This window comes from Leptonotus elevatus, chromosome 9 (genome assembly GCF_054856555.1).
Source record: "Leptonotus elevatus isolate MCC_2025b chromosome 9, RoL_Lele_1.0, whole genome shotgun sequence".
Classification (NCBI taxonomy): domain Eukaryota; kingdom Metazoa; phylum Chordata; class Actinopteri; order Syngnathiformes; family Syngnathidae; genus Leptonotus; species Leptonotus elevatus.
Window position 1 is genome coordinate 25,828,663 of NC_141247.1, and position 12,503 is coordinate 25,841,165.

A 12,503-nucleotide genomic window follows, 5' to 3' on the forward strand; every position below is an offset into this window, starting at 1 on the left:
TTAACGACGCCATCCATTTGTGACTTTTCACCCTCCAACTAAAACAACAGCAAAGACTTTTTTGCATTTACTTCTCGTGCACTCGAGACTTTACTGGAATGGAAGACAAAATTGTGTCTCGGTAAATGCCAAACATGTACAAGGTTTACAAATATTTGGTTTCGCATCGTAGTTTGTGAGTCAAAATTCAAATTTCGCATCACATCAAAATGTAATAAATCTCAGATTTGTGTTTTTTTCTCATCATTGAATGCAATGAAGCAAAAAGTAAAAAGTTTGCCACCGTTTGGCTTTAGCGCCAGATGCTAGCTAGCTAGCTCCCATGGTGCTTGTTTGCCTGCTAGATGAACGAGCGCCATGGAAGCTAGCTAGCTAGCTAGCTAGCTTTTTACTTTCTGGACGTGGCTATCCATAGCTAGCCATAACAACAGGTATTTTCTAGCGCAAGTCTTTTTGGCCACACGACCATTTCGCGTTGCCGTGGCCGCTCGGTAAACATGGCCGCACATTCGGGACATTCTTGCGGTTTTTCGGTTTTGTGACATCACAAATTCGGGACGCGTTATGATACGCGATGACAGAAAAAAACAACGCTTTTGAAAGGCAATTTTCAGGCTGCCGATGCCGTAAAATAGCGTGATTGACACGAGAGGCTGGAAATGGAATGTTTTCATATTGTTTGGACGTTTACTCGTACCTTGGCAGTAACTCGGGTTTCTTTAAGAAAAAAAAAAAAGGAATCAATACGTCTTTCCAATCCACAATTTGATTCCAGGCTTCTCAGACTTTTACCCAAATCGAGAGGACGAACATCCATCTTGCCTCACAAAGTCAACTATTTAAAAGTCTTGAATGCGGTCGAACGAGTTCACACGCGCACGCACGCGTTTGTTCGAACCTGTGGACCGTGTCCAGCTTTTGTGTTGTTTTGGAGCCAGCAGCTCCTGCCAAGTGGGCCCAATTAGAGGCTCGCCTCCCTGGGCTGGAGACGAGTACGGCCGCCCCCTCCGCCCCCCTCCGCCCCCCCGGCGCTCCCCGCGGGCCCCCGCATGCCGTTCTGGCGGCTTCTGACACGGCCCCGTGCAATTAGCAGCCGTCGATCGGCCCTCGAGTTCCTTCCAATAGAAGTGAACTCGTCCTCCGATCTCATCTGATGAAAAGTCGTCTTGTGCTGTGAGACGACTTTTCATTTTCTTTTGAGGGAACCACTTCAAACAAACAACAATTTTGAAGGTGATTGCTGTTGGTTTAAAAACAAACAACAACATTGTAATCGGCAGGTCAGACTTTTTAAAAGATCGGCGATGGGCCGGAAAATTGTGATGGCCGCACCTCGGGCTGTGCAATTAATCGAAATTCAATTACAATGTCAATTATTACGCTCCACAATTACAAAATCAGCGTCATTTTGAGTTGTTCAAATTGATGCATTTTGCAACCTTTCCATTTTTTTTTTCCATCATTTATAGTGTTTCAAAAAAATTCATTTGTCTTCTCTTGTTCATTTTCTTGTTTTGTGCCAAAAAATAAATGATCGTCCTAATCATGATTTCAATTATTACCGATTAGGGGTGGGAATCTTTGACTGTCTCACGATTCCATCCGATTCGATTCTTGGGTCTGCGATTCGATTCAGAATGGATTTTTAATTCAAAATGATTTGCTTGACAATGAATTCTGCTTCAATTGATAATAGATGAGCAAAGAATCGTCTTGATCTATTCCAGTGTGACTCGCTAATGCTAATTAGCGCGCTACTCGCGGCACTTTTACCACTCATAAGAACGGCCGTTCATACAAAACAGAGAAGCTTCTTAACATGACGTGACTTTTTCCTTCGACTCTCTAATGAGGCTACAACTTAACAGTGTATCAGAACCACACTGCCCCTAAGTGGCCAAATGAGGTACAACATGAGCAGCGCTCCCAATAAAGGCACACACAAACAACCGTATCAATTAGATTTTGGGTCATTTCAAATCGATTCTGAATCGTAATAAGTGAGAATCGCGATTCTTATGAGAATCGATTTATACCAATATAATTGTTATGAATATTTTCCTCCCTGGTTGAAAATGTTTGCTCCCAAGCGGTTTGTGTGTGCGTGGCGGACGTGGCCACGCAGTCGGTCGGCTGCCGCGCTTTGTGTGTCGGCGTAACTTTAGGCATGTCGTGTTTTGTGATCTGACCCCACAGACGACCACACCCGGGTGCGACTGCAGCTGCTGGACGGGGAGCCTCACTCCGACTACATCAACGGCAACTTCATTGACGTGAGTTCGCAGCGCACGTCGCGGGCAGAAATTTGACATTCTTTGGAAAGTAGACCCACAAAAAAAGCCATGCCGGGAAAAATCGGCCATTTTGCTTTCACGCGGACATCAAATTCAATTAATAAATAAATGACTAAAAGTGAAAATAAAAAACTGATATAAAAAATTGTATGACAATTTTTTTTCCAAAAGATAAATATCAATGGAAATAAAAACAGCAATATATATATATATATATATAGTTACTCAGTTTACTATTTTTTTTTTGAATTTCTACTTGAGGGATGAACAATGCTGACCATGTCAAACATTAGGGGTGGGAATCTTTGACTCGCGATTCGATTCTGATCTTTGTTTCTGCAATTTGATTCAGAATTGATATTCGATTCAGAACCGATTTTTCATTCAACTGATTTGATTGACAACGATTCGATTTATAGATGTGCAAATAATCGTCACGATCTACTGAAGTCTGACTCGCGAATGCTAATTAGCGCGCTCGTCACAGCATTTTGATCACAGCTGTTCATACAAAACGCTTCAGGAATGTTTACAGAGAAGCTTCTTAACACGACTCACCGGCATTTGCTCTTCCTACGCTGCAAAAAACGGCACAAAAAAAACTTTGAACGCCACAACTTGATGGTGACTTTTTCCTTCGACTCTCTAATGAGGCTCCAACTTCACATTGTATCAGAACCACACTGCCCCCAAGTGGCCAAATGGGGTACAACATGAACAGCACTCCCAGTAAAGGCAAACACAAACAAGGGCAAGACAGTATAAAATAATCTCAATCAAATTGATTTGGGGACATTTAAAATCGATTCTCAATCGTACTAAATGAGAATGAGAATTTGCTTTTTTGGCACAAACTCTATTAAATATATTCATGTTTTGATAACATCATATGCATAACAACATGTTTAATGATGAGAAGAGGAAGGTGACCGTCAGGAAAAAAGGATATTATGAGGACGTCCGAGATAACAAGCAAATTGTGCTCTTGTTGGAAATGAGAAAATGAAAACCCGAACAATAGAGACCCCCCCCCCCCCACGAGACCCCCCCCCCCCCCGAGCACCCGGTGATAATAAAAGCCGTTTTTTTTAATGAAAATGTGAAAGTGATCAATGTTTTCATCTGATGACGTGAGGCGACGGTTAGCAACCGTGCGTGCGTGCGTGCGCGCGCTGGCCACTCCCACGTGTCCCGCCGAGGGAAGACGAAGCCCCCCCAAGACCCCCGCTATTATTTAATAGGATATTTATGCATGAATACAACCTTGACTTGCGCGGCGGGAAGGCGGAAGATGACTTGAAGATAATTGCGAGAGGAAATGAAGATGCAGGAAGGACGCGAGCTTTAAATGTGACAACAATTCATTTCAATCTGCAAATTGGTCAACAAAAGATGCGAGAAGAAATGAACAAATCAATTGTTAGCGCGAAGGCCGCCATCGTTAAAGCCGCTTATGATTCTTTTTTCCCTTCATGGCATATTTATTCATATCAACGTGGAAGTCAAACGTAGATATTTGAAAGTGGAAAAGAATTTCAATTCATATTGAAATGACTTCACGTATGAAAATGACATTTTTTATTATTATTATCTTTGTATTTGTGATGATGAATTATTTTTAAAAGTGTTGCATTTCAAAATTTTGCTCATAATAAGAAAAATAAAATGAAAAACGTTGAGATTTACTTAACAACCTTTCCGTTCGAGGTCGCTTCACAAAAAAAAACGATTGGATACGAATTTCCATATGCGGGCTGTGAAACGATTCAATCGGCTTTCGTTACGATTTGGTTCGATATGCGACATTTGCGTTTGAGGAGAAAAAAGTCATTCGTTGCAATGAACGTGTCAGGAAGTTTCCTTTTGGATTTGATACGTATCTCCACAAAGGTCAAAGTGCAACGATTGCGTTGGGTTCCATTCCCCGCGCTGGCGTCTTTTCAATCCCAAAATGATTTCTCGGTTCAAACATTTTCCACGGATTTGATTGTATATGTCAAAGATGCAACTTTTTTTGGAATGTCTTTCAAGCGAATGTGTCGTGTTTGTGTCTCAGGGTTACCACCGGCCCAGACATTACATCGCCACGCAAGGTAATTCAACGTGCGTGCGTGTGCGTGCGTGCGTGCGTGCGCGTGTGCGTGCGTGCTCATCGGGGTCCTTTTGGCCACGATGCTATTACCTCAACCTCCTAAATTTAAACCACCTGATTAAAAAAAAGCCCCCAACCTGCACTCGGCCATTGATAGTGTGTGTGTGTGCGTGCGTGCGTGCGTGCGTGCGTGCGTGCGTGCGTGTCAGGGCCCATGCAGGAGACGGTGAGGGATTTCTGGAGGATGGTGTGGCAGGAGAACTCGGCCTCCATCGTCATGGTAACCAACCTGGTCGAGGTGGGCAGGGTGAGTTGCAAAATGCCCCAACAGTAACAAATGTCAGAGAAGCAAAAGCAGAGCCGATCTTTTCGAACCCAAATGGGACCCGCTGCCCCATCCCCGTCCTGCCATCCGTATTCGAAACCCGACCCAAATCTTGAAGTCTTGAAACATGACCTCGATAACCCAAACCTGGTTTGAAAATCGAATCGGACTCCCTGACTCGGTCCTGAAAGCCTAAACGGGTCCGGAAAGCTTCGTTTGAAAGTCGGGCCCGGTATCGAGTCCCGTTTCCGAAATCCATTCGATTCCGAAGGCCCCGGTTCGATTCACGTTGATCTTCCATTCAGTGAAGGATTTCAAGCAGTACCAATTTATACGGAAGACGTTCTGTTCTCTTCGGTATCAATGCTGCAAATCGAAACGTCTTTCTCGTCATTGGCGCATTCGTATGAAAAAATGTGAATATTCACGTTTAGAATTGAAAGCAATGCAGTGACATGAATCGTGTCATTCATTGAAATGGATCACAAGCGCAGCACTGTCAATAAAGTGGCAACAACACGGAGCTCCTGTCGGGAAACTCACAATTCGGGCTGGGATTAAAATAATCGATTTCCAACCGATGTTGCTTTTCATAACCCATGAATCGAAACTTTGAATACGCCCCTCAACATCAACCGCGTCACAGAGATTCTTCCATTTTTTGGACCCAAAAAGCTCCGTGTTGTTGTTGATTCATGTCACTGCATTGCTTTCCATTCTAAACGTGAATATTCATATTTTTTTCATACGAATGCGAGAGCAAGACGAGGCACGTCTTTCGTATAAAAGTCAAATTGGTACTGCATGAAATCCTTCCCTGAATGGAAAATCAACGTGAATCGAGAATCCAATTGATTTTGGAAAACTGAATCGATAACCAGCCTCGCTCTTAATAACATAAAAAGTATCAATTCATGGTTTTACGAATCGATATCGGGCCATGAAAAGGAATATCGATGATTGTTTTTTAAACCCGGCCTATTTCAAACCCAAATCGGACACCCCAAACTTTGGCCCGGCTTGCTCATTTGAAGCCAGGCCCGATGTGTAAAGGTCAAGGGTGACTGGAACGCCTCATTTGCGAGGCTCCTCCCACTTGTCACGTCAAAAACGCCAAGCGGGCGGGCGGGCTGACTGTTTGGCGCGTGCGTGTTCAGGTCAAGTGCGTGCGCTACTGGCCCGACGAGACGGAAGTCTACGGCGACGTGAAAGTGGCGCTGGTGGAGACGGAGCCGCTGGCCGAGTACGTCATCCGGACGTTCACCGTGCAGAAGGTAAGCCGCGCACGCGCGTTATTTCATTTGTTTTGCATTCCAGTTGATTGCAAAACGCTTCAACGTTGTTGAATTGATGAAATGAGGAAGGAGTGACCACGTTGTGACCACGACGTGGCCACGTTGTGACCACGTTGTGACCACGACGTGACCACGTTGTGACCACGTTGTGACCACGTCGTGGCCACGTTGTGACGACATTGTGACGACGTTGTCACAACGTTGTGACCACGTCGTGACCACGACGTGACCACGTTGTGACCACGTTGTGACCACGTCGTGGCCACGTTGTGACGACATTGTGACGACGTTGTCACAACGTTGTGACAACGTCGTGACCACGTCGTGACCACGTCGTGACCACGACGTGACCACGTTGTGACCACGTTTGCTCGCTCGACTGCACTTTTGAGGCTTCGGACGAAAGAAGAGAGAAAAAAAAAACAACCTTTGGCGGGATTTCTGAGTTGAAAGTGAAAGAAGGGAAAGCAAACGATGAGTTTCAGAACGTGGGAAGGGAACGACGTGGCACGCGTTCCTCTGCGTTGGATCAACGCCGTCGACAACCAAATTCATGCTAGTTTGCTTTCCATTGCTTAGCTAGCTGCTACTTTTCTTCATTCGCGGTTGCTCGTTATTGGTCATTATTTGGTGAGGTGAGTTAGTTGCATCTTTTCACTTGGAAGAGGACTAGTAATCGTTTCTTAGCTTGTCACAAAATGTGTTCATTGTTTGGTTACTACTTATTATTTTAAGATTGATTACTATTTATATTATTCATTACTATTTATTATTATATATACTTATTCTATATTATATATACTGTGTGTGTGTGTGTGTGTGTGCGCATCTCTATAAAATGACCTGAGGCGACGATCCATAGATTTTCCACATTTTTTGACGTCTTCTTGGAGAGGAAGAGCGAGCGGCCATCATTTCTTTTTCTATTTTTTTCTTCCTCTCCCAGTGGATCCATACCACTGCGCACCTCCCTCCTCAATAATTCACCAGGATCGATTCCACTCGCAGCGCCGGAGACTGAGCGGGTCCTCAAAGGACAGGGTCTTGTCCTTCTCACTTCAGGGTCTCTCAGGTCATTGGAGACAAACTTTGGCTAGCTCGCTCGATGGCTAGCAGGTCAGCGAGCACTAATGCTAGCTAGCTAGCTCGCTAGCACCTGGAGCTGAAGCCAAACTGTGGCAGGGTTTTTAGCTAGCTAGCGAGCTAGCGCTCAAGCGGGTAAACATGCTTCAATGGAGCTAGCGAGCTAGCATGAGGGGCTAAAGCCAAACTGTGGCCGGGTTTCTACTTTCTGGACCTGGATTTGCAACCAACGAAGGAACGCCCGCTTGCGTCATCTGGAAAGTCCAATGACTTTTCTCGTGATTTTTCCATTTTTGTCGCGGTCATTGCAGAAAGGTCACCACGAGCTGCGAGAGCTGCGGCAGTTCCACTTCACCAGCTGGCCCGACCACGGCGTTCCTTGCTACGCCACCGGCCTGTTGGGCTTCATACGGCAGGTCAAGTTCCTCAACCCGCCCGACGCCGGGCCCATCGTGGCCCACTGCAGGTACGCGCACGCCGAGCGGACGCGGAATGCGCCGAAGGTCTTCGGACGAGTGCGTCGCGCGTTTGAGAACGCGCGACGCACTCGTCGTCTTTGGAGTTGATTCCTTGCAAGGGAGGAAGGGAGAAATTGTGCAGAGGAAATCCCAGAATGCAGCACAAAGGATTTGCTGCGCAATTCATTGAATTCAATTACAATTACAAAATCGGCATCATCGGAAACAAAAGTGAAAGATTATTCATACTCATTTTGATTTATTTGCACCTTTTTTATTTTTTTTAAATGACTCATTTATTCCATTTTGTCTGTAGCGCTTTCACTATTGAGTCTTTTTAGCGATTGAATCTGATTAGTCGATTATTTAAATTTTGCATTTAAATGTATAAAAATAAATTTTTTCCCATGATTACTTTTATTAACCAGTGATTGGTGTTTATTTCATACTTCATATTTGTATAGTGATTAAAAAATAAAAAGGGGGGGGGGATTGCACTAAAATTCGATCATTGTTTTCCAAAGTCAAAACAGATGTTTGCAAATGTCTTATTTTGATTAAAGTTAGAAAATAATCGGTCTTCTTTCATGAAGAACTTCAGTTAACAATTACTGTCAATATGCTGAAATCAGATTTGGACAATTTTCAATTAAATATCGGCTCCAAACAATTACTCGATTATTAAAATAGCTGTCGGTTAATTTGTGTCATCGATTACTTTTTGATTAAATGATTAATTTTGACAGCTTCACTTCAAAAGGAACTTGCATAATTGTAGGGTGTGAAAGAAATTCAATTGTCTTAACATTTTTGTACATGTTTTATACCAAAAAACAAACCAAACTCAAAATTCTTACCAAATGAATGGTGATGAATATTTGCCTCTCCCCGCGTGGATGCAACTTGTAAACAAATGCACGCACGTTTGTCATGTCAACGTTGAGACCTCGCATGCGAGCCCGAATTTTGTGTCTGCTCTTTACAATTTCTTCACATTTTGGTTCCCAGGAAACATTTAGTATTGCTAATTAGAATACCTTGTATTTGTTATTTTGTGTCACTCACTCCTTTTTCCTGCAAGGAATGTCACAATATTTGTCCGGTCGGCTGCACTTTTTCATCCCTTCACAACGTAAAAATGGCTCCTTTTTTCAACTTTTTGAACTCACGCACGCACGCACGCACCAAGTGCTGCCGAGTCGACATTAATCACTCAGGTGACAGGTAATCTGCAGAGCCCCCCCCCCCACGCCCCCGTTGCCGTCTTGCTCTCCCGCGTCTCATTCATTACTTCTCCTCACACCTCCCTCCTCATCCGTCCGTCCGTCCGTCCGTCCGCAAATCAATCCATCCATCCGTCTCTCTCACGTCAACACTTGACGTGGTCGTGTTATTAAAAAGTCTGCCGCCAATTTGTGGGATTTTGCTGGTGACAATCTGCGGCAGCTTCCGACAAAAAGTACAAGCAGGCGAGTCGTTAGGGAACGTCGTCCCAAAATGTTGCCTTAGATTCGTTGCGCAATTGTGTTGCAGGCGTCGCAAAACATTTCAATTTGCAAGATTGATTTGAAAAAAACAAAAAAACACCAAAACGTTTTATGCGAATGTCAACAATTTTGCAAGATTTTCTTTGGACTTGATTTTTTTCTTTTCCCTTTTCACCACACCGGTTCATATTTTGCTGTCATTTCACACTTGTATTGTTTTTGTTGTCTTTTGCATCAAAATCGGAAAAATACAATTGACACGTGACCTTTCACTGCGAGGTCAAAGAAACAAGAAGCGATGGTGGCCGCATGTTGTTGAAGGATTTTTTGCATCTCGCTAAAAGCAAAGCAGCAAATCCTTGAAAAAGTCGTGCGTTATGATATCAATTCAAGAAACTCGGTCATGTGATGGAGGAATCCTGTTTTTGTTTATTTTTAAAAAAAAGTGAAGTCAGCGTTGTTTTTGCCGACAGCGCGGGTGCGGGCCGGACCGGCTGCTTCATTGCCGTGGACATCATGCTGGACATGGCAGAAAACGAGGGCGTGGTGGACGTCTTCAACTGCATCCGCGAGCTCAGGTCGCAAAGGGTCAACATGGTGCAGACCGAGGTGAGGAGCGCAAGCGGACAAAATGGCCGACTTGCTGTGGTCACTCAAACTTCACGTTGCTCCATCAACGTGGCTTCAGGGGCAGAAAAGGACAAGTGGCCTCAAGTGGCCGACTTTTCATCTTGACACTTTTTGGTTGGTCTGCGCATGATGGAAATGTCTTCCAAATGTCATTTTGCTGGCTTTGGGAGAAATGCCTTCTTCTTTTTTTTTGCTTTGGAATCATCATGGCCAACGTCTTGTGTATTTTCAACAATGGCTTCTTGAGACTTTTTTGTCTCAAGATGTCCACCAAATTTCACATTGCCGAGTGGAAATGGCTTCTGGTAGAGATAGAACGATATGTTTTTTCCAGGGTTGATACCGATACCAGATATTAGCAATCAAGGACGCCGATAACCGATATTTGGTGCCGAAATTCTTTTTCACGAAAAAGGGAATATATTGGCATCAAAATTTGAAAGAATGCACACTCCAGCTCTTAAATTTGTTGAATTTTTACGAAAACTTTTAGGATTCGTAAAATATTAGAGTTTAAAAAAGGTAATACATCTTAGTTCAGTAGACATCGTTGTTTTAAAAATCGAACAAAAAGTTAGCAGTAGCGTGTCTTCAACAGCTCACTACAGTTTTCTACAGTAAATAAAGTAATTATAAAAAATATCTGAAGTATTAAATGTTGACTTACCTTCGTTTTAATTTCAAACGTTTTCAGGGTAAGCAACATCTCTTATAATAGTTCCCTGAAGTTAACACTTTTTTATATTGATCAATAGTCTTTGATTCTTCAAAATGGCCGACACCGATATTTGTTTAATGCTGAATATCGGCGCCAATAATCAGGGCTGGTTAATTTTCGAGACGTTACATTTTCGACCAAATGTCAATTTGTATGTTTAGAGTTTGAGAATGGCGCTCAAAAGGTCTGTGGTTGAAATCTGAAAAGTGCAAATGAACGTTTGAAGGCCGCGTGGAAATGGCACAAAAGACCCTCAAAAGTCTTCTTGGAAGCAAAACGTCTTTTCTTTTCTTGTCTTTTTTTATTTAACCCCTCCCCTCCCCCCCTCCCTTTGGGGTGCAAAGAGAAGCTGAGCTAATCCGTCGCTTTGGCACTTTATTACAATCGATACTTACTCGAAGCCTTTGACGTCACCTGCGCAACACAACACAAGCGAACGCGCTCGCCGCTCGCTGCTGACTGACAGCCCTGAACAAATCGCTGCTGAACGGTGCGTGCGTGCGTGCGCGCGTGCGTGCGCGCGCGCGCGTTAACTGAGTGGGAGTCATTTGTGTCAGTGTCGCGGCTGCTGGATGCTTCTCTAATCCTCGTCTAAACTGCACACAGCAATTAATCTTTTAAAAGGCAGAGGTGGAGGAGTGTGTGCGTGTGCGCGTGCATGTGTGTGCGTGCGCGCGCGCGTTTCATGTCACGAGCGCAGACAACGAAGGGCCTGGGGGTGAACTGATTTTTAAAAGTCTCCCCTCCGCGGGGGCCACAATCAGCATTCAGCGCGGCAAAGTTGCAACAACAGATGCGGCGCTGCAAAGCGGGCCGAGAGGGCGCCGACATTAGCATGCGGCGCGCGCTTCCAGCACAAAGGGCGCGCTTGATCCCGAGCGCTCAAACATTGCAGCGCGCACGCGCGGGCGCGCCTTCATTTTCATTCATTTATTTTTCTCTTTTTTTTTTTTTTACTGCTGCAAGTGTCTCAAATGAGACAAAAATGAAAGCAAAATGGCTGACTTGCTGTCTTTTCGGGCTTCGTGAGACTTTTCTGCGCGTGTCAGACACGTCCCCCGAATTTCCCGTTGCTCGGCCCAAGTGGCTTCGGGGGCGGCATTTTCCAAAGCATCCGGAGGGCGCCGGCGAGCGAGCCGGTCTCGTGCCGGGCTGAGGTGCGCGAGCGCAACAAAGGCGACTCGCCTGCCGCGTGAAAGCTGCTTGTTGGTGTGCTTGTGCAGGAGCAGTACGTGTTCGTCCACGACGCCATCCTGGAAGCGTGCCTGTGCGGCAACAGCGCCATCCCCGTGTGCGACTTCCGAGCCATCTACTACAACATCAGCAGGCTCGACCCTCAGACCAACTCCAGTCAGATTAAAGACGAGTTCCAGGTCAGAACCGCTGGGACCCCGTCGCTTTTCCCCCCCGCTGTGCAATCCCCCCTCTTACGTAGCGGTCGCTCTATAGAAAGCTGCTTCTTCTTCTTCTTTCGCCAGACCCTCAACATTGTGACCCCTAGAGTGCGGGCGGAGGACTGCAGCGTGGGTCTGCTGCCCCGCAACCATGACAAGAACCGGAACATGGACGTCCTGTCGGCCGACCGCTGCCTGCCGTTTCTCATCTCCGTGGATGGCGAGAGCTCCAACTACATCAACGCGGCACTCATGGACGTGAGTCGGGACTCGGGTCCGCCAAGTCATCAGTCACGTCAAACCCTCTTGCCGAGTCGCGCGCTGTTTGTTCAAATCTCAAGTCTTCACCTTCGAGTTCCAAGCAGATGCCAAGTTACAAAAGGTTTCACGCGTATGAGAAGTTGAATGGCAGAGAAAAGTTAGTTTGACTCCCAACAGGTCGAGTCTCAAGCAGAGGCGGCAAATCCCGAGTCCAGAAAGTGACAACTCTGCCCCGGGTTGCCGTTAGCTGCGGGTGCGAGTACTCAACCGGCAGGTAAACCAGAAGCACGCTGGCGGGTTTTCTACTTTATTGACCTGGTTTTGGCATCTCCGTTTTGTTTGTTAGCAAAGCTTCGAGTATCCAGAGAAGTACTGCAGAGACGTCCTAAAGTCCAAAGACAAGGTTCGATTCCCAAGGGAGGGTTTCAGCTCTGAAAGTCGTTTGTAATCCTGAGAGACTGTCTAG

The 12,503-nt window shown here is 45.3% G+C and overlaps 2 protein-coding genes across 20 annotated transcripts in view; one reads left to right on the plus strand and one right to left on the minus strand.

Annotated features, from left to right (window-relative positions):
• ptprt (protein tyrosine phosphatase receptor type T) overlaps positions 1-12,503 on the plus strand; it is a 114,459-nt gene that overhangs the window by 96,239 nt on the left and 5,717 nt on the right. For 8 of the 14 annotated variants that reach the window (XM_086084799.1, XM_086084807.1, XM_086084800.1 and 5 more), the window contains 8 exons: positions 2,188-2,273; positions 4,351-4,387; positions 4,596-4,693; positions 5,869-5,985; positions 7,401-7,555; positions 9,508-9,643; positions 11,606-11,755; positions 11,861-12,034. In XM_086084799.1, coding sequence (XP_085940925.1) covers positions 2,188-2,273; positions 4,351-4,387; positions 4,596-4,693; positions 5,869-5,985; positions 7,401-7,555; positions 9,508-9,643; positions 11,606-11,755; positions 11,861-12,034 — 953 coding nt within the window. The remainder of the gene's footprint in view (positions 1-2,187; positions 2,274-4,350; positions 4,388-4,595; positions 4,694-5,868; positions 5,986-7,400; positions 7,556-9,507; positions 9,644-11,605; positions 11,756-11,860; positions 12,035-12,503) is intronic. The other 6 variants (XM_086084810.1, XM_086084801.1, XM_086084809.1 and 3 more) reach the window with 1 other exon arrangement.
• The window catches only part of LOC147168977 (uncharacterized), a 63,513-nt gene that overhangs the window by 34,093 nt on the left and 16,917 nt on the right, over positions 1-12,503 (minus strand). The gene's annotated exons all lie outside the window — the stretch shown is intronic.